At 46.9% G+C, this 22012-nt stretch overlaps 1 protein-coding gene across 1 annotated transcript in view; it reads left to right on the top strand.

Annotated features, from left to right (window-relative positions):
- LOC146869472 (E3 ubiquitin-protein ligase TRIM39-like) overlaps positions 1 to 9018 on the top strand; it is an 86267-nt gene extending 77249 nt beyond the window's left edge. The window contains exon 6 of the mRNA XM_085599860.1: positions 4956 to 9018. Within this exon, the coding sequence (XP_085455986.1) occupies positions 4956 to 5467 (512 nt within the window). The 3' untranslated portion in view covers positions 5468 to 9018. The remainder of the gene's footprint in view (positions 1 to 4955) is intronic.
- The last annotated feature ends 12994 nt before the right edge of the window (positions 9019 to 22012 follow it).

The raw sequence follows: 22012 nt of genomic DNA, 5'->3' as shown, positions 1-22012 counted from the left end.
AAGTCTGATTTGCATATGGCTGGGTCCAAACTGGGGTGGCATACTGGGCAAAAGAACGATGGATTTAACCCAGATCTTTTGATTGGGGGAGAATGTTTGCATTGTCAGCATTCCGTCCATCATTCGTTTGCTGTAACACTTTTCGCCCTAAGTGGGATGGGTATGCCCAGACGTGGTTCCCTTGCTCACTGTGCCAATGGATTCAAGCTAGCCTGGCTGAAGAAGGGTGACATACCCTGAAACCGATCCCAGGATGCTTGTTTCCGATCCAGGGAGGACCTGGCCTGGCGGTTCAGTCTGGACTGTTCCCATGAGGCACAGGGTCAAGACTGATTTGCATATGGCTGGGTCCAAACTGGGGTGGCGTAGTGGGCAAAAGAACGATGGATTTAACCCAGATCTTTTGACAGCGGGAGAATGTTTGCATTGTCAGCATTCAGTCCATCATTTGTTTGCTGTAACACTCCAGAATAGTATTATCACAGTTTGCCAGCCAAGGGGTCGCACTTTTAGCTAGGGGATTCTCATTTTCCGCCTCTTGTATACTAGGTTTTGCAGTATGGGTAGGGCTGTTCACAAAGTTACACACTTCCCCATTACCATCACCATTTCCTTGATTTTTCTGTCTTTCCTGGCCAGCCTTTTCCTTTATGCTCATGTCTAGGAGTAGAAACATGTTCGAGATGGAAGATTGCGACCTCCCTACCTCTCCGGACGCCTGTAAGCGTCGGGTAATTGTCTTTACGGGAGGCTCTATTTTTTCCTTTTACTGCTATTCCTGTTTGTCCTCCGTACCAGCACGAGGGTCTCACTTCCTGCCCTCCAATTTGGCATCTGTCCGTTTACAGCGTGATTGTATGGAGGTGGTAGCAGGGGCCGCCGTCCGTGGTTCCCCTTTTCCGCGAGCAGCCATCACCGCTAACTCTGCGGTCTGCGTTCCAACCAGTGGAGCGTTGCTGTATCCAGGCTGTCAGCAGCATCCGCGTTAGAGCCTCCCAGCAGCCAAAACAGGTGCCAGTTCTTCCCCAGCACGAGCGTGTCCAGTGCCCGCCTTGTTGTTCTGCCGGAATAGGCCCATAGAGATCTCCGGTCAGACAATAGCCCCAGCACATAATCCGGTTTCACGGCACAGAGAAATATCCAGCGAGAGAGGAGAGAGGTGAGTGGTGGCCTCACTCACACTTCATCTTGCCTCCTTCGTTCCAATAAAACTTCGGCGGTCCGATCCTGCATTGCATCGTCTTTGCAGGAAGCAAGCAGCCCTTACTTTATACCTTCTAGTATAAAACAAGAAGACCGTCAATGCACAACTAACGAGATTCATTGGAGAATTCTCCATCTTTGACCCCTCCCAATCATCACCGAGACCGCTCTACTCACCGCCACAGATGACATCCACACCCTCCTCTGTAGTATCTAATATAGAGTACTGACCAGCGACGCCAGCCAGCCCACCATCTCCTCCTGGACCCCAGTCACCACCGAAGACACCACTTCGACCATGAAAGACATCCACTCAGGGCCCCCCCCGGACTCCTGCGCACCACACATCTACCACAGAGCCGCCACCACCATCGCTCCAGAACTACGACGCACCATCAATGCCACCTTCAAGACCGGCATCTTCCCCGATGACTGGAAATGTGCAGAAGTCAGACCCCTGCTCAAAAAGCCCTCAGCAGACCTCACGGACCTCAAGAACTACCAACCCATCTCCCTCCTCCCCTTCGCGGCCAAAGTCACAGGAAGACCGTCAATGCACAACTAACGAGATTCATCGGAGAAAACTCCATCCTCAACCCCTCTCAGTCCGGATTCCACAGCACCGAGACCGTGCTACTCGCCACCACAGGCGACACTCCTCGACCAAGGACACACCGCAGCCCTGATCCTACTCCACCTCTCAGCAGCGTTCGACACCGTCTCCCACCTCACACTCACCACCAGACTCCATGGCGCTGGCATACAAGGAACCGCCCTCGACTGGACCTGCTCGTTCCTCACCGACAGAACCCAAAGAATCAGACTGCCACCCTTCCTCTCCAAACCCATGGAAATAAACTGCGGAGTACCCCAAGGATCATCGCTCAGCCCCACGCTCTTCAACATCTACATGGCCCCCCTCGCCGCCATAGTCAGACAGCACGGACTCAACATAGTATCCTACGCCAACGAAACCCAGCTCATCCACTCCCTCACCAAGGACCCCTTCACCACAAGACTCAACTTCCAGGAAGGAATGAAGGACGTCGTATCCTGGATGAGCAGCAGCTGCCTAAAGCTCAACTCGGAGAAGACAGATGTCCTCGGACCCTCCCCCTCTGCATGGGACAACACCTGGTGGCCCACCACCCTCGGCAGCCCTCCCACTCCCACGGAACACGCCCAAAACTTCGGCATCATACTTGACTCCTCCCTCTCCATGAACCGTCAGGTCCGCGCCGTCGCCTCCTGCTGCTTCAACACCCTCTGCATCCTCCGAAAAACCTTCAAATGGATCCCCCCTTAATCAAGAAAGGCCGTCACCCACGCACTCATAACCAGCAGACTGGACTACGGAAACACCCTCTATGCCGGGATCAACAAGTCTCTGCTCCGCAAGCCCCAGACCATACAGAACACCACAGCCAGACTCGTCCTCTGTATCCCTCGACATGAACACATCACCTAACACCTGCGGAACCCCTATTGGCTCCCCGTTGAGAAGAGAGTTACTTTCAAGATACTCACCCACGCCTACAAATGCCTCCACAACATCGGACCCCAATACCTCAACAAGAGAATTTCCTTCCACGTACCCGAGAGAAACCTCCTATCTGCCGACCTCGCCAAAACCATGCGCATCCACAGAGCCAGAAGACGTAGAAGAGCATTCTCCTACATCGTGGCCAAGACCTTGAACGAGCTCCCGATCGACATCAGATGTGCCCCCAACCTGAACAGCTTCAAGGAGGACACTTAAAACCGGGCTCTTCAACTGAACGGAGCTCTGTCACTCTGTACAAACTAATGTAGTGTACCTTACTAGTACTTTATACCTTCTAGTAGCTCTCCTACTCTGCACCAGCCAATGCAGTGTACTAACTAATGCATATATCTTGGAGTAGTTCTGTCATTCTGTGCCATCTAATGCAGTGTACTAACTAGTACTGTATAACTTAAAGTAGCTCTGGTTCTGTGTACCATCTAATGTAGGGTACTGACCGGTACAGTATGCCTTAGACTAACTTTGTTACTGTGTACTATTTATTGCAGTATACTGAGCAGTACAGTATACCTTGGAGTAGCGTTGTTACTTTGTTCCATCTACTGCAGTGTACTAACTAGTGCAGTATGCCTTGGAGTGGCTCTGTTTCTTTGTAACACACAATTCAGTGTACTGACCAGTTCAGTACACCTTCTGGTAGCTCCGTCGCACTGTTCCATCTAATACAGTGTGGGGACTACTACAGTATACCTTCTAGTAACTATCTTGCTCTGCACTATGGACTATCTAATGTAGTGTACTGACTAGTACTGAATACTTGGAGTAGCTGTGCCATCTAATGCAGTGATTTGGGTAGTACTGTATCCCTTGGAGTAGCTCTGTCACTCTGTGCCATCTAATGCAGTGTACTGACTAGTACATTATACATTCTAGTAGCTCTCTTACTCTGTACTATCTAATGTAGAGTACTGACTAATACAGTATAGCTTGAAGTAGCTATCCTACAATGTACTATCTAATGCAGTCTACTGACTAGTACAATATTCCTTATAGTAGCTCTGCTACTGTGTCCTATCTAAGGCAGTGTACTGACTAGTACAGTATACCTTCGAGTAGCTCTGTCACTCAGTACCATCTAATGCAGTGTACTGACTACTACTGTATACCTTTTAGTAGTTCTTCTACTCAACACCATCCAATGCAGTGTACTGACTAATACGGTATACCTTCAAGTAGCTCTGTCACTCTGTACCATCTAATGCTGTGTACTGACTAGTACACTATACGTTCCAGTACCTCTGTCACTCTGTGACACGTAATGCAGTGTACTGACTAGTACTGTACACCTTGGAGTAGCTCTTTCACTCCCTACCATCTAATTCAGTGTATTGACTAGTACAGTACACTTTTAGTACCTCTGTTACTCTGTGCCGTCTCATGCAGTGTACTGACTAGTTCTGTTTTCCTTGTTGCAGCTCTGTTACTCTGTACTATCTATTATAGAGTACAGACTAGTACAGTATGACTTAGAGTAGCTCTCTCACTCTGTTCCATCTAATGCAGTGTACTGACTAGTACTGTATACCTTGGAGGAGCTCTGTCACTCTGTGCCATCTAATGCAGTGTACAGTACTGTATACTATGCAGCTCGTAGCTCTCTCACTAGTGTACTGACTAGTACTGTTTCCTTATAGTGGTTCTGTCACTCTGTGCCATCTAATGTACTGTACTGACTGGTACTGTATACCTTCTTGTAGCTCTGTTACTCTGTATTATCTATTCGAGAGTACTGATTAGTACAGTAACCTTGGAGTAGCTATCACTCCGTACCATCTAATCAAGTTACTGTTACTCTCTGCTATTGTAGTGTGCGTCATGTGTGGTAGAGCAATGTAGTATGCTGCGTGTAGTGTGTAGTAGAATGTCCAGTGTGCTGTTCGGTGTAGTGTGTGCTCTGGATGAATCCGCGCTTTAGTGTAGTGAGCAGTCTAGTGCCGCATGCTTTAGTGTAGTGAGCAGTCTAGTGCCGCGCGCTTTAGTGTAGTGAGCAGTCTAGTGCCGCATGCTTTAGTGTAGTGAGCGGTCTAGTGCCGTGCTCTTTAGTGTAGTGAGCAGTCTAGTGCCGCACTCTCAAGCACAGCATGCTCCTTCTAGGTGTGGTGTAAAGTAATCATATGTAAAACAGAAGCAGTAATTACAGCCTTTCTTTGTGTCATTAAATCTCTAATTGTGAATCTCTTCTCTGCAGTGATGGTGACTCTGGATCCTGACACAGCTTATCCTGAGCTCCTCCTGTCTGAGGGGGGGAGACGTGTGAGACGGACGGACACCGCACAGACCCTGCCGGACACCCCCAAGAGATTCACCCTCTGCCCCTGTGTGCTGGGGAGCGAGGGGTTCACCTCCGGCAGACATTACTGGGAGGTGCAGCTGCTGCAGGACGGGTGGCAGCGGCGTGTGGGGGTCGCAGCAGAGTCTGTGAACAGGAAGGGAGGGTTCACATGGTCACCGGAGGGGGGAGTCTGGGCTGTGAGGGGGTGTAAGGGTCAGTACTCGGCTCTCAACTCCCCTGAGACTCCTCTGTCCCCTCGTGCGAAGCCCCTGAAGCTGGGGGTGTATCTGGACTACGAGGGGGGGCGGCTGTCCCTGTACAATGCTGACTCCATGGAGCTTCTCTACTCCTTCCCGCGGGCGCCCTTCACACAGAGGCTCTTCCCGATCTTCAGTCTCTGGGAAGGAACGGAGCTGAGGCTGGTGTGAGCCTCTCCCTCCCCCTCGACTGTCATCCACAGTTCAAACCCCAACATTCCAAAGGAGCTTCAAACACCAACATTGCAACGGACCTTCTTCACAATGACCTTCTCACCTGTTTCCATGACAACCAGAAGCCTCACGTGAAACCATGAATCTCTTTTCCTTGTACATTTTTAAAACAAGAGCAGACAATGTAACATATGATAAAGTCTCTGCAGAATTAAACAAGCATTGGCATAGCCAACAGGTCTCGCCTTTAGGAGCTTGTAAGTGTTTAGGTATGTTGTAGAGCAGTGTGGCTGCTGTGCTCCTTACTGCAAACTTGGTGTCTAGTTCAGTGACATGGGGCAGTGGCATGGTGTGGTGTGTTGTTATAAGGTGTGTTGGTGGGATGCATGTGGGTAGTGTGCCAATTGTAATTAGATTAATAATGCTTGTCTACAAACTATTGAAAGGGCAATAAGGGTAAATGTAATATGCATGGCCCCATGGACCAATCTAACATGTTTATAATAGTAAAATATCGATTGAAAACAACAAAACTACCGGCCTGTTGTTAACTCTTACGTTTACTGTTTGTGTTTCCAAATTGTTAAATCCCTAACCACATCGATTGGCGGCAATTTCCCAGAAGACACAGTCCCTCATTGCAATGATCTAGCAACTTTTTTTTTTTAAATCTACGAAATTTACTGCTCCCCATAAAGTACAATAAATACACCAATTTCTACCCCCCGCAAAAAGACTCTGGACTCACCCACCGTTTGCCTCACAAACGCCCCCTCCCAATTACCAGAAAAACTCTTCCAACACTTTTTAGTAAAGTGAAATCTAGTTCCGCTGTAGACCGCACACATCCCCACATACTCCTTCAAGGATACAGCCACAAGCTACAACTTCCTTCTCACTCCCGCAGGAACCTTAATCGCCAAAGTTACATTTACATTTTTATTGTCGCCTGAAAACCTCTGAACTCACAAGGAAATGTTCTTTGCAGCAGGAATCTTAATCCTCTGCATAAGTGGAAACAGCCATTGGATACAACTCCGATCCGTCTCCTTCAGGAACATTAATTTCCAAAGTTAACTTTACATTTTTATTGTTGCCTGAAAACCTCAGACCACACAAGGACATGTTCTTTGCGGCAGGCATCTAAATCCTCTGTGCTACTTTAGCATGAGTTGAAACAGCCACAAGATAAAACTTCCTATCTCTCTCCCACGGAAACATTAATAGCCAAGGTTACCTTTACATTTTTATTGTTGCCTGAAAACCTCTGGACACACAAGGACATGTTCTCTGCAGCAGGGCTCTTAATCCTCTGCGTCACTTTAACATGAGTCGGAACAGCCACTAGATAAAACTCTGTCTCTCTCCAGCAGGAACCTTAATTGCCAAAGTTACCATTACATTTTTATTGTTGCCTGAAAACCTCTGAACACACAAGAACATGTTCTTTTCAGAAAGCACGCATCTTAATCCTCTGCGCTACGTTAGTATCACTGGAACAGCCACTAAATTAAACTCCCATCTCTCTCCAGCAGGAACATTAATCGCCAAAGTTCCCTTTACATTTTTACTGTCGCCTGAAAATGTTTGAACACACAAGGACATGTTCTTTGCAGCAGGCCTCTTAATCCTCTGTGCTACTTTAGCATGAGTGGAAACAGCCACTAGATAAAACTTCCATCTCTTTCCCGCAGGAACTTTAATCGCCAAAGTTACCTTTACATTTTTATAGTTGCCCGGAAACCTCTGAACACACAAGGACATGTTCTTTGCAGCAGGATCTTAATCTTCTGCGCTACTTCAGCATGAGTGGAAACAGCCACTAGATAAAACTTCTATCCCTCTCTTTTTTTTTTTTATTGAGCAGAGCGTGGAGTACATGATATACATAAAAAATTATTCTTAAAACCATTAATCCATTAATTTCTATATTTCATGACAACATTTAAAAAAAAAAAGAATGTGACTATAGCAGCTAGTGACATCAACAATGATTCCATCAAAATGACAATGTGCAAAAACCTGTAATAAAGTGCAATAAAAAAAGTGCTAATGCATCTAAAGTGCGACAACAGAGAAAAGTGCTAGTGCTTCTAAAATAAAACAACAGTAAGTGCTGGCCTACCTTACCACGATAATCACATAGGTCATATCATCCATATCGAGTGTTAATTTCCCTCCTTCAGTTTTTCGAGTCAAAAAACTTCCAATTCTTTACAAAAAATGTTATAGCTCCCACCCGTCTGGCATAAGCTTCTTCAAAATTCCGTGTCCTTTTCATTTTACTAAACCATTTTAAATGAGAAGGAAGATCACTAGATTTCCAATTCTGCAGAATTAAGGATCGGGCTACAGTACAAGATAAATAAGAAAACTTCTTCTGCCTTCATTAAAGTTCTTCTACCCTTATATAGTCCAAACAAGACGGCCTCGGCCTCGGGCTGAACTCTCTTCCCTATGTTGGCAAATATAGCTACCCAGAAGGGCTCTAACCGTGGGCAAGTATAGAAAATGTGGTTCCACCCACCTGCTCCATTGGCCTGACAGCGGAAGCATTTGTTTTCAACTTCCGGATACCTTTTTTGCAAAGCTGCCAGGGTCATATAGAGCCATCGTGATAAAAAGGACATCCTTTTAAAATTGGCGGCGTGCAAGGATTTGCTTCCTAGATGGGATATGGCTTCCCAATCCTTACGAGATAAGGTACATTGTGTCTCACGACCTATTTTAGCCAAATGGGCCTCTATCAGAGGTACTTGTCCCTGGCGATGTAGCAGTCGGTACCAGTTCCCTACACCTTTTACTTTGGCCCCATAGAGTGCCACCACAAGATCATTGGGAACATCAAAAATGCCATTAATATCTTTTTTTGTTTAAATGAACAATTTGCAAATATTCTAAAAAGGCAGGTTTCCTAGCGTTTTCTACCCTTGCCATTACCTCTTCCCAGGTGATCATCCTATTCTGAATGCCGAAATGTCTTAGCTCCTGTAGCCCACAATCTTCCCAATTTTTTAAATGACTTTCTCGAAATTGGAGACCAAGTCTAGTACATTCTCTTAATCTCAAATATTGCAGACCCGAGAAGCCCGTTTTTTTAAAAAAAAAAAGGACTGAAGTCTGAAAGAATATTCCTTTAAAGTCTTCTATCTAGGTTTTTTTGGGAAGTTTGGAGGTTTTTAAAAACACTCTACTTTGAAAATGAATTTCTTGTAACATTTTGTCCAGAAAGAAGCTATCTCGATTACATTTAGATCCTATCAAGCCTGCCACTATATCTATAAATGCGGCCTCATAATATGTTTTTAGATGAGGCAAAGCTAAACCCCCTTGTATGGTTGCTAATTGCACTACAGTCAACTTCACCCTAGCTGTTTTCTTTCCCCAAAAAAATTCTCTTATCAATGTTTCCATTTCTTTAAAAAAGGACATGTTTACTTTTATAGGGACATTGCTAAAAAGAAATATAAGCAACGGAAGTATAGACATTTTAATTAAAGAAACTCTGCCAATTAATGATAAAGAGAGTAAAAGCAATTGATCCAAAAGTTTGATTTTATCTTTCATTCTTATATAATTAAGTTTGTATAACTGTTGATAATGGCTGGATACATATATCCCAAGATATCTGATTGGATCTTGTTTAATAGCTTGAGCTGTCAAACATTGTGGTAGAAGATATGGGGGCATATCAGCAACAACAAGATACGGCACATTCCTGTCCTTTTCCCCTGCGCTGGCGCAGAATTGGCTTCCTACGCCAACACAGACCCCTTGCGTCATGATGCAAGGGAGTCTGCGTTGTAGGGGTAAATTGTTTTTGTACAGGATGGGACACCTTCCTGCACAGAAACAAAAGCAATCATGAAAGGTGTTTTCCACTTTCTTTGTGTGCTGCAGAATGCAATAGGTCTCGAGTTTTAGCCATTGGCATTGTAAATGACAATGTCTTTTATTTATGTGTTTTGAAAACTGCAAGTGGCACCAAAATACGCACTTTATACTTATATTCTTTGCTTACGAGAAGCAAGGCTGGCAGTAACTGCACCTCTTATACTACCAGCCTTGCTTCTCGTAAGCAACAACTAGAAGTACAAAGTGCGTGTTTTCGTACCACTTGCAGTTTTCAAAACACATAAATAAAACAAAATGAGCCAGATGTATGACACGCAAAATAGAGTATCGTAAATTGCAAGTTTTTTGCGACTCGCAATTTGCGAGGCGCTATTTTGGATGTACAACAGTGCGTTTCCCACTGTTTGCGATTCCCAATGGGGTCACAAATTGAGAGGCTCATGAATATTAATGAGCCTCTCGCAATTTACGACCACATTGGGAATGGCAGGCCCTCCCATGTATGGTGGCCTGTTGGGCTCAGCAGACCACCATGTGTGTGACTGCTTATAAATAAAGCAGTTTTTTTAATGCAGCCTGTTTTCCTTAAAGGACAATGGGTTGCATTTTAAAACGAAAAAAATGAAACGTTTGTTGAATTTTTTAAGGGCAGGTATTTGCATTTGCATTTGCAAAGGGGAAGTGGTCGCCTGGGGTCCCCTTTCCCTTTACTAGTGCATTACCACCCTCTTGAAGAGGGTGGTAATTTGCGAGTGTTTTGCGACCGCAATTGCGGTCGCAAAACATTCATACATGGGCTTGCGCTCGCTATTAGGAAGGGAACACCCCTCCCTAATAGTGAGTCGCAAACCCTATTTAGCGAGTCGCAAATAAATTGCAACTCGCTAAATAGGTTTTGTACATGGGCCGTGCAGATTTTGCATGCGCAAACGGGTTAGCAAACCCGTTTGCGCATGCAAAAACGGTCGTAAATCTGGCCCACTGTCATTTACAATGCCAATAGTTAAAACTCTTGCAAATGCAAGACCTATTCCATTACAAATTCTTGTTTTTTTTTACTTATAAGAGACTTGGCAAGCACTGTGCAGGCAAAACCTAAAAATCTGCATTCTGCTGTGACCACTGTAGCAACGTCTGGACAGATATACATGAAATTATAGAAATCAGACAAAAAGCTGTCCCTTTACTCCACATGCCAAATTCGGTACACCTTTTCACAGCATTTCCCGACTTAGCATTCAGTAAAATTCCCACATAGCAAATTGAAATTGAACACAAAGATTGGGGGCCCTAAAAGTGTACTTTTCTGTATTGAACAATCTTCACAAAACTATACAGGATAGAAATTATCTTCATGGATATCTTTCCAATTTTAATGCAATTCATTAAACAGGGTGAAACCCAGTAGTGCGAATGGAATGCTTTTACTGTGTACTTGCAATTCAACCATAACTACAGTTTTGCTTTTGAAAGACTTTTGTTAGTAAATAGAGACATGTGTCCCATCATGGTAATGGGTCTTGGAATGCAGACAAGTTACTTTAGAGAACCTTGTTGAATTTAGGAGCATCATTTTAAATACCCGCTGTTACTTCTGAATCTACAATTTATGTTGTTGGAGAGTTGTGGGACTGACGGTGCCAGAGCGTCGTGGCAGAGCAGGACTCATGAGAGATAAGGTACCCATAGTTTGCTCCGATTTGAAACAAGGAGCTATTCTTCACCAAGCGTTAAAGCACGGTACCAGAGCCCCAGACCCACCTGATACCCAGTTCACATCAGCTGTAGGACGGCGTCATGCACACGGATACACATGTGGCGAAAGGTCCTGGATATCTCAGCCTCAAAACACAGCATTACTATCTAGACCCACCTCGTCCAACAACAACCACCTGCCCTAGAGATGCAACACTGTTATCTGCCCCTATCTGTGCTCAACTAACGCAAACCAGTCCTAGGTATGTAACACTATCCTCTGGACCTATCTGTGCTGAACTAACGCAAACCTGTCCTAGGAATGCAACAGTCATCTGGCCCTATCTGTGTACAACTAACGCAAATCTGTCCTAGGGATGCAGCAGTAACCTCTGCCCTCCCTGTGCTCAACTAACGCAAACCTGTCCTGGGGATGCAACACTGTCCTCTGGCCCTATCTGTGCTCAACTAACGCAAACCTGTCCGAGGGATGCAACATTGTCCTCTGGCCCCATCTGTGCTCAACTAATGCAAACCTGTCCGAGGTATGCAACGCTATCCTATGGCCCTATCTGTGTTCAACTAACGCACACGTGTCCTAGGTATGCAACACTGTCATCTGGCTTATCAGTGCTCAACTAACGCAAACCTGTCCTGGGGATGCAGCACTGTCCTCTGGCCCTATCTGTGCTCAACTAACGCAAACCTGTCTGAGGGATGCAACACTGTCCTCTGGCCCTATCTGTGCTAGACTAAAGTAAAGCTGTCCGAGGGATGCAACACTGTCATCTGGCCCCATCTGCACAACTAACGCAAAAGTGTCCTAGGTATGCACACTGTCATCTGTCCCTATTTGTGCTCAACTAACACAAACCTGTCCTAGGTATGCAACACTATCCTCTAGCCCTATCTGTGCTCAACTAACGCACACCTGTCCGAGGTATGCAACGCTATCCTATGGCCCTATCTGTGTTCAACTAACGCACACGTGTCCTAGGTATGCAACACTGTCATCTGGCTTATCAGTGCTCAACTAACGCAAACCTGTCCTGGGGATGCAGCACTGTCCTCTGGCCCTCTCTGTGCTCAACTAACACAAACCTGTCCTAGGTATGCAACACTATCCTCTAGCCCTATCTGTGCTCAACTAACGCACACCTGTCCGAGGGATGCAACACTGTCCTCTGGCCCTGTCTGTGCACAACTAACGCAACACTGTCCTAGGTATGCACACTGTCATCTGTCCCTATTTGTGCTCAACTAACGCAAAGCTGTCTGAGGGATGCAACACTGTCCTCTGGCCCTATCTGTGCTCAACTAACGCAAACCTGTCCTAGGGATGCAACACGGTCATGTTCCCTCCCTGTGCTCAACTAACACAAACCTGTCCTAGGTATGCAACACTGTCATCTGGCCCTATCTGTGCTCATCTAACGCAAACCTGTCCTGGGGATGCAACACTATCCTCTGGCCCTATCTGTGCTCAATTAACGCAAACCTGTCCTGGGGATGCAACACTATCCTCTGGCCCTATCTGTGCTCAATTAACGCAAACCTGTCCTGGGGATGCAGCACTGTCCTCTGGCCCTATCTGTGCTCAACTAACGCAAAACTGTCCTGGGGATGCAACGCTATCCTCTGGCCCTATCTGTGCTCAACTAACGCAAACCTGTCCGAGGGATACAACACTGTCCTCTGGCCCTATCTGTGCTCAACTAACGCAAACCTGTCCTAGGGATGCAACACTGTCATCTGTCCCTATCTGTGTTTAACTAACGCAAACCTGTCCGAGGGATGCAACACTGTCCTCTGGCCCTATCTGTGCTAGACTAAAGTAAAGCTGTCCGAGGGATGCAACACTGTCATCTGGCCCTATCTGCACAACTAACGCAAAAGTGTCCTAGGTATGCACACTGTCATCTGTCCCTATTTGTGCTCAACTAACGCAAACCTGGCCTAGGGATACAACACGGTCATCTTCCCTCCCTGTGCTCAACGAACACAAACCTGTCCTAGGTATGCAACACTGTCATCTGGCCCTATCTGTGCTCAACTAATGCAAACCTGTCCGAGGGATGCAACACTGTCCTCTGTCCTATCTGTGCGCAACTAACGCAAAGCTGTCTGAGGGATGCAACACTGTCCTCTGGCCCTATCTGTGCTCAACTAACGCAAACCTGTCCGAGTGATGCAACATTGTCCTCTGGCCCTATCTGTGCTCAACTAATGCAAACCTGTCCAAGGTATGCAACGCTATCCTCTGGCCCTATCTGTGTTCAACTAACGCACACCTGTCCTAGGTATGCAACACTGTCATCTGGCTTATCAGTGCTCAACTGACTCAAACCTGTCCTAGGGATGCAACAATCATCTGGCCCTATCTGTACTCAACTAATGTAAACCTGTCCGAGGGATGCAACACTATCCTCTGGCCCCATCTGTGCTCAACTAACGCATACCTGTCCTGGGGATGCAACACTGTCATCTGCCCTCCCTGTGCTCAACTAACGCAAGCCTGTCCGAGGGATACAACACTGTCCTCTGGCCCTATCTGTGCTCAACTGACCCAAACCTGTCCTAGGGATGCAACACTGTCATCTGCCCCTATCTGTGCTTAACTAACGCAAACCTGTCCTAGGAATGCAACAGTAACCTCTGCCCTCCCTGTGCTCAACTAACGCAAACCTGTCAGAGTGATGCAACATTGTCCTCTGGCCCTATCTGTGCTCAACTAATGCAAACCTGTCCGAGGTATGCAACGCTATCCTATGGCCCTATCTGTGTTCAACTAACGCACACGTGTCCTAGGTATGCAACACTGTCATCTGGCTTATCAGTGCTCAACTAACGCAAACCTGTCCTGGGGATGCAGCACTGTCCTCTGGCCCGATCTGTGCTCAACTAACGCAAACCTGTCCGAGGGATACAACACTGTCCTCTGGCCCTATCTGTGCTCAACTAACGCAAACCTGTCCGAGGGATACAACACTGTCCTCTGGCCCTCTCTGTGCTCAACTAACACAAACCTGTCCTAGGTATGCAACACTATCCTCTAGCCCTATCTGTGCTCAACTAACGCACACCTGTCCGAGGGATGCAACACTGTCCTCTGGCCCTATCTGTGCTCAACTAACGCAAAGCTGTCTGAGGGATGCAACACTGTCCTCTGGCCCTATCTGTGCTAGACTAACGTAAAGCTGTCCGAGGGATGCAACACGGTCATCTGGCCCTATCTGTGCACAACTAACGCAAAACTGTCCTAGGTATGCACACTGTCATCTGTCCCTATTTGTGCTCAACTAACGCAAAGCTGTCTGAGGGATGCAACACTGTCCTCTGGCCCTATCTGTGCTCAACTAACGCAAACCTGTCCTAGGGATGCAACACGGTCATCTTCCCTCCCTGTGCTAAACTAACACAAACCTGTCCTAGGTATGCAACACTCTCCTCTGTCCTATCTGTGCGCAACTAACGCAAAGCTGTCTGAGGGATGCAACACTGTCCTCTGGCCCTATCTGTGCTCAACTAACGCAAACCTGTCCGAGTGATGCAACATTGTCCTCTGGCCCTATCTGTGCTCAACTAATGCAAACCTGTCCGAGGTATGCAACGCTATCCTCTGGCACTATCTGTGTTCAACTAACGCACACGTGTCCTAGGTATGCAACACTGTCATCTGGCTTATCAGTGCTCAACTGACCCAAACCTGTCCTAGGTATGCAACACTATCCTCTGGACCTATCTGTGCTCAACTAACGCAAACCTGTCCAAGGGATGCAACACTAACCTTTGGTCCATCTGTGCTGATCTAACGCAAACCTGCCCTAGGAATGCAACAGTCATCTGGCCCTATCTGTGTGCCACTAACGCAAACCTGTCCTAGGGATGCAGCAGTAACCTCTGTCCTCCCTGTGCGCAATAAACGCAAACCTGCCCTAGGGATGCAGCAGTAACCTCTGCCCTCCCTGTGCGCAAGTAACGCAAACCTGTCCTTGGGATGCAGCAGTAACCTCTGCCCTCCCTGTGCTCAACTAACGCAAACCTGTCCTGGGGATGCAACACTGTCCTCTGGCCCTATCTGTGCTCAACTAACGCAAAACTGTCCTAGGTATGCACACTGTCATCTGTCCCTATTTGTGCTCAACTAACGCAAACCTGTCCTAGGGATGCGACACTCATCTGCCCTTCCTGTGCTCAACTAACGCAAACCTGTCCTAGGTATGCAACGCTATCTTCTGGCCCTATCTGTGCTCAACTAACGCAAACCTGTCCTAGGGATGCAACACTATCCCATGGCCCTTCTGTGCTCGCCTAGTCAAAACCTGCCATTGGGGTGAGGTGGGAGGATGGGGGAAGCATCACTCCTCTGGCACGTCTTGTGCTCAAACAGCCAAAACCTGGCTTAGAGGATGCAGCACTGTCCTCTGGCCCTTACTGTGCTGATTTAACTAATACCTAAGGCATTTAACTAACTAATAGTTAAATGCAAACTTGCCCTCTGGCTCGCCCTTTGCTCATCTAACCAAAACCTGTCCTAGAGGATTCTGCACTACTCTCTGGCACTCTTGCTGATCTAACCAAATACCGCATAGATGTATGCTACCTGTGAGCATCGGCACTGATACCGACCACCTCGCTATCAGAAGCTAACTTAAAACACACTTGTTGTAATTACACCCTTTTCCCCAACTACATACAGAGCTCCTTGAAGCGTTTCAGTTCCCAGAGGCATGCTGTATGTCTGTACGTAATTTATCACCAGCAGGGGACAGTGAATGCGGGGCCAGAGATGGGAAGGGTGCAGGACTGACTGCTCATTAACAAGGTAGACATCTCTTGTACTGGGCTAGAGCAGGCAGAAGGCTCGGCGTTCAATGTTTCAGATCTGATCGGGTTAATCTTCGAGCTGACCTGCTGGGAAATGCACCAAGTGCTGGGAAACCCTGGATTGAAAGCTTACCAGCCTCTCTGTTACTGATGGGAAATGCACCAAGTGCTGGGAGCCCCTGGATTGAAAGCTTGCCAGCCTCTCTGTTACTGATGGGAAAAGGAGGAGATCGAGCAAATGGGGCGGGAATAATAGGGAGATGAAAGGGAAGCCTGATGTAAGGGAACCAGAGGGGTATTTCCTGCACTTCCCTGGAGTGAACCCTGAACCCACACTAGGTCAGTTGTGTTCCTCGCATGCGCAGCTTAGAATACAGACAGCCAATGGAGGCCCAGCGCGAGGCGCTCCCTGGGAGTTGACCAAACAGAGCCCTGATTGTTTGGCCATAGACTGCCTCGCTCTTAAACCCAGGCTGGCAGTAAATAGGCCTTGTTAGAAATGGGATTTCTGGTGGCTAGGGCATGCGCCTAAGCCAGACAGAAACCACCACTCTAGTCAGGGCATGGGAGTAACACGCTGAAGATAACCCCTGCTCGCCCCCTTGGTAGCTTGGCACGAGCTGTCAGGCTTATCCCAGAGGCAATGTGTAAAGCGTTCACGCAACACACACGCAGTAGTGACACACTAGGCACACTGCAAAAGAAACTCCACACAAGGTTATATCAAAAATAGCCTTTGTATAACACTGGTAGGGTGCATTCTACCCCTCAGGGCCTTGCGTCAGTGTTCCCAAGCTGGTGCCATGTCCTGGGCTCCCCCTGCAATGCCCCCTTAGAGCAAACTTACCCTCTTACGAGTAGGCAATCTCCACCTGACTTCCGGCAGCTGCCACAATGGTTCGCGACTCCTGTTGGCTACATGGAGGGTCCAGAGCAGCCCTCCTTCTTAGCCCATGAACGCGGGGTAGGCTCCCGCAGGGATTTGCGATCTGCGGCATCCCTCCTCCATCTGGGGGCCACGCCCTCAACCAGGCTGAGCCTTTGTCTGGCTTCTGCCTGCTTTGTTGTGTCCTGCAACGTTGGCCACCTCAGCAGAGCCCGCCTTACTGATCGGTAGTAGGTGCACACAACACAGTGCTGTACAGGCAACCAGCACCGCAACGGACTACCACAGCGCTCTTGTAACAGCGCTCTTCCAGGTTTTTTCTCTGCGCTGCTCGAGGCACCAAGGGTAGAGCTCTCACCACGCGCAGGAAAGCTGGAGCCCCCTCCCTCTAGGGCTCAAAGGGGGCAATGTAGATGTAGTGCTCATGAGGCGCTAAGTCCATAGTCCCATAGGCAAAGCTGGGCCCAGGCAGGCCAGTTCACAGGGCCCTCCAGAAGAGAGGCAGTCCTTTATGGCGGTTCCTCCTGGCGCCCAGCAGTCCGAGTAAGCACCCAAAACGCACAGCTTTCATGGGGTCACAACCCCAATATTTATACCACATTTGTCTTTGTTCTTCCCCCCTGGCACAGGCCTAGACCCGGTCCAAACCAGTTTGGGGGGCACTTCAATCTTTGTTTACAGGGCACAAACACCCTCATTGTCAGAGTAGGTCGTGGCCCCAGACACCACGGGGGGCGGAGCCGGCATTGTACAAGGCAGGCACAGACCTCTTAAGGGCGAGGGACTACTCCTTTCACTACTCCAAATGCAGATCCCTCTGGAGCCACACACCACACCAGCCCCTGTCACTCCAGAGCCAGACATGCAATACACATCAGGCAGGCACAAAGACACATAGCACACAGAAATGCCAACTTCTGAAAGTGGAATTTCTAAAATAGTGATACAAAATCTGTGGACACCATTGCGCAGCATTTATTATTACTATTCCAAGCATACACAACTTGACCACGCTGCTCCTCTCATATCAGGAATTACCACTGAAACACGTATCAGGAAATCCCCAATGCATTCCTATGAAAGGGCAGCCTCCGAGCAGTGAGAAACCAAAATGACTGTTTGTCACCACCAGGATATGTCACCCAGTTAAGGTACATGTCCTAGTGATGGAGCAAGGATTCAAGAAAACGAAAGTTGCTCGGAGCAATCCTTCATTAACTTTTATTAAGTGCTAAAACGGTAGCTGAGACAAGACTAATACGCACCAGACACCGACACTTAATTAATGTGGAATAAAATTGCAACGCGACTAAAACCCGCTTTAAATCGGAAAAATGCTTTGAGCATGTGCAAACCAGAATTACGTAGAGATAAGGTGACTAACCTGCTTTGAGAGGGAAAATCTCTCACACATGCGCAAGAAGGACTACATGCCCGGCATATGCTTGCTTGAACTTTAAAGAAAGCTACTGCTGTTAATGTTTTTGCTCACAGAAATAATACTAACATGGGATAGAGTAGAAGTGGGTGGTGAACAGTGAGAATTATAAGTTTAAGAAAATAACATTTGTTTATGATTCTTTTATTAATGGTATGCATTTGGGCTTGTTAAGCCAATATCAAAAGGAGAAAATGGCGATGGGTGAAACGAGTCACGCATGCTCAGTGAATACGTGAGATGACCGAAAAGCTGAATAGCTGTCAGACACCAAGGACAGAAGACGTGGGAAAGAGAAGACGTGTATCACTCATCCATGTAGCCTGTATTGAATAAAATTATTACAATGGTAACAATATACGTATGGGAAGAGAAACTCCTCAATGAGCTAATGGGGAAAGGTTTACAAGATATTAGTACTTCAATAAAAGTGAATATGTCAGTATAGTGTGATGAAGACTCCCCTAGCCTTGTCCAATCACATTTCGTATTTTACTAATATTTATAACTATTGGGGGTGGGACATGTTAAAATGAAGACTATAACTGGGGTAACAATCTGGGAAGATTCGGATCCGAATGACAGCCTGATTAGATTTGAAGATTGTGGAAGAACATCGAGGAGGGAGAGAGTGTAAGAGAGGGATGCGCACTGGTGCGTCAGGTTTGTAGAGAAGAATAGTAAGTATCTGCCCTGTTCTGATCCTGACCTATAGTCTTTGTCTCCTGATTCTAACTCAGGGGACCCCCACCAGTCCTTTGGCCAGAGGGTTGGTTTTCGCTATTTCTAATAGGTAAATAGTATTCTATTTCAAAGTTTGCATATTCTTTGCAAATGTATTTTTGATTTGTATCTTTTGTCTCTTCATCTATTCACTCTCTTTGCATTTGATTTGTTGAATGATTTTGTGGCGATGAATGTATTTGCTATATTATTTTTTCTCTCCCATTTGAAGAATGATGGAGTTTGCACTGTGAATCTGTATTAATGAGCGTTCAATTTATGACTGAAAATCTTAGAAAAAACTTTTGAATCTTACCCAGAGTCTGTGGGTATTTCACTGAGACCTACAAAATTAGTTAGATAGCATGTTAATATCACCATTAACTAACTCAACTAATGGTCTAGCGACCAGAGGAAAGAGTGTTGATTTGTGAAAGATTAGTTAAGCATTTAATTCTTAATTGTCTGTGGTTACAGGGAATTAACTAATCTGAACTTAAGTGAATTACAAAACTTGACCCCCCAGCGGATTGTCCAGGTAGTGTGTATGAACATTTGGGTAAATGTGTATGGGCCCCATTGAAATATATTTGTTTTGTGAAGTGTTCATCTCTGGGCTTCCGTTGGATCACTACCTTTTACCTACAATGCATCCTGCCATACGTCTAGCTAGGGCCTTCCTTAGAGTGGACTGACATGCAGTAAAAGGGGGTCACAGACATGGCACTCACTTTATGTGCCACGTCACAGTGGCAGTACACTGCGCGCCCAGGCCCAGGCCCTGCATTGGCAGAGGCCTGAGACAGGTTTGAAAGGCTACTTTGGTGGGTGGCGCAATCGGCGCTGCAGTCCCACCAGTAGCATTTAATTTACTGACTTGGGTATCTGAGATACCACTTTACAAGGGACTGATAGGTAAATTAAATACGCCAACCAGGTGTAGACCAATCTTACCATGTTTACCACAGAGAGCAGTTATATCAATGAGGACATTGTTCCATGTTGGCGGTGAAATACAATTAGTGTAGCAAAAAGTAGCGGGAAGGCAAAGAAGAGAGAAAGAGTGGAGAAGGGAGGGGAGGGAGGGGGGAAGGTGAAAAGAGGCAGAGAGAACTATCCCCAGTATCAAGGATCCGATCCCGAAGGGGAGGACTCAATGTAGCCTCTTGTTGGCCCTCACACACCCCGAAGGATGTCTTGCTTCATCATCGGGCTTGTTATTGCTCCTCGTCGGGCCGGCACTGCAATGCCCGACGGTCCCCCGAAGGGTCTCTTTGTCGGAGGTCTTTTAAAGAGAAATGCCGATAGGTGAGTGCGAGTGTGTGGGGTAAAAAGGTGGTGGATCCAAGAGGTAGGTGGTTACGTGCGTGCAAAGTGTGTGAATAAAATTACCTAGGGGTGTCCAAAACACTATTTTAATAATGTGGCACCCCTGGTAAAGTAAAAAGACCGATAGGTCGAGGAGTCACTATTGTGCGCAAGGTGCTACTGTGACTCAAAAAAAGGTCGACATATTTCACGCCTGCTTAGCCTGTAAAGGTCAGTGGCGTTTCTTCAGGACCTAACTATGTGAAAGGATGTGCATGATACAGACGGTGGTTCCAGAAATTAGAAGTGTAACCCGCGACAATGGAAGGTAGTCAATCAATCAATCATCTTTATTCGGATATAATATATATCCATAAAATGATTGATTGAATGGAAGGTAGTGTTAGGTACAGGACTGCGGGGCTTACCGAACTTGTGTTACCTAAAAAGGGGATAGAAACGGGGAGGGAAAGGATGGGAGGGGAGGAGGGAGTAACAGACACAAATGGAGGTTTTAGACAGTACTGGTATAAATAGTAATAACAGTATATCGGGCGTGGTACAGCAAAAACTGTCCGTGCCCCCAATTGCCATCCAAATGGTGGTTGTTTAGGCAGACGTGTGGTAGCTTGAAATAAAACATACCAGAGTACCACATCAGCCAAACGACATTCGTGACAGACATGGCATCTAGGGAGAGGATACCGCATATACGGCAGAGGGAGGTTATAAACGGTTGCAAGACAGTCTTGACTAGGGTCAGCATCGGCTACATTCAGTCAGAAGAATAATGCGTAAAAGAACAATCCGTGCACATGGAGGTGATAAGACGATGGTAGTCAAATATTGAAAGTAGTGGAATATAAGCCCCAAATATACTCGTATGTTATTAGCAGTGACTTAAATGATCGCTTGAATCATGCGCGAGTACTGTGCTCACCCCTGAGGGGTGAACCAGATGAGGGTGACAGAATGATCACACAAAGGACATATGGGACATTTAAACACGTGTGCCATGCTGCTTACCCTCAAAAGGGTTAGTGAGGGCTTCCTAGGTATTGCCGTGGCTGCCTGCGCCCTATTTGCTAAAATAGAAGAACACAGATAGATCGGTAGTGAACCACCGGAGCCCTAAAGCATGGGCAAGCTGTGCATTGAAATCATGAAAATCATTAAGCGTGTCCTGAAAGGTCCCCTCGTGGTAGAGTACTTACGGTTACGTCGGGGGCCGGTTCATTCAGCACCTACCCTCTGCCAGCGGCTGCCTGTAGGAAGTGCGGGATGTGTTCCAACTCCCATTGAAATAGTGACGGTAGAGGCGTAACCTACTTCCTGCTTAGGACGTGGAAGCCGCTGATTAGCAGGCGCTGGCTCCTGCGCATGCGTTGTTGTGTGTGTCTCGAGGGGGCGCATGCTCCGAGGGGATTGACTTAGTGTGTGCGCATGCGTCCTGTGGTATCTGCGGTTAAAGCCTAGGAGGGGGACTGTGCCTGCGCATATCGTTAGGCACGTAACTTAAAACTATAACCAGGGCCCTGATCTGGTCCGTGGAGTAGCGGTCCCTCCCCAAGAATAATACGCATGCCAGGATATGTAATACTCAATATGCAGTTGGAGCTTCCTATAAACTAATCAGAAGTGTCCAATGAGACTTCAGGGGAGCTAGAGCTTACATTAAAGGTAGAAAAAAAACCTAAATTATGAACCCATCGTGCAGCTGTACAGTAATAATTGTAAAGACACATGATCAATATGCGATGTATACACGGGCCTGGTCAGAGTTCTACCCAGGGTATCTCATCGTTGAGTC

The sequence above is a fragment of the Triturus cristatus genome, chromosome 1_1 (genome assembly GCF_964204655.1).
Source record: "Triturus cristatus chromosome 1_1, aTriCri1.1, whole genome shotgun sequence".
Classification (NCBI taxonomy): Eukaryota; Metazoa; Chordata; class Amphibia; order Caudata; family Salamandridae; genus Triturus; species Triturus cristatus.
This window is presented reverse-complemented; position numbering and strand designations above follow the sequence as displayed.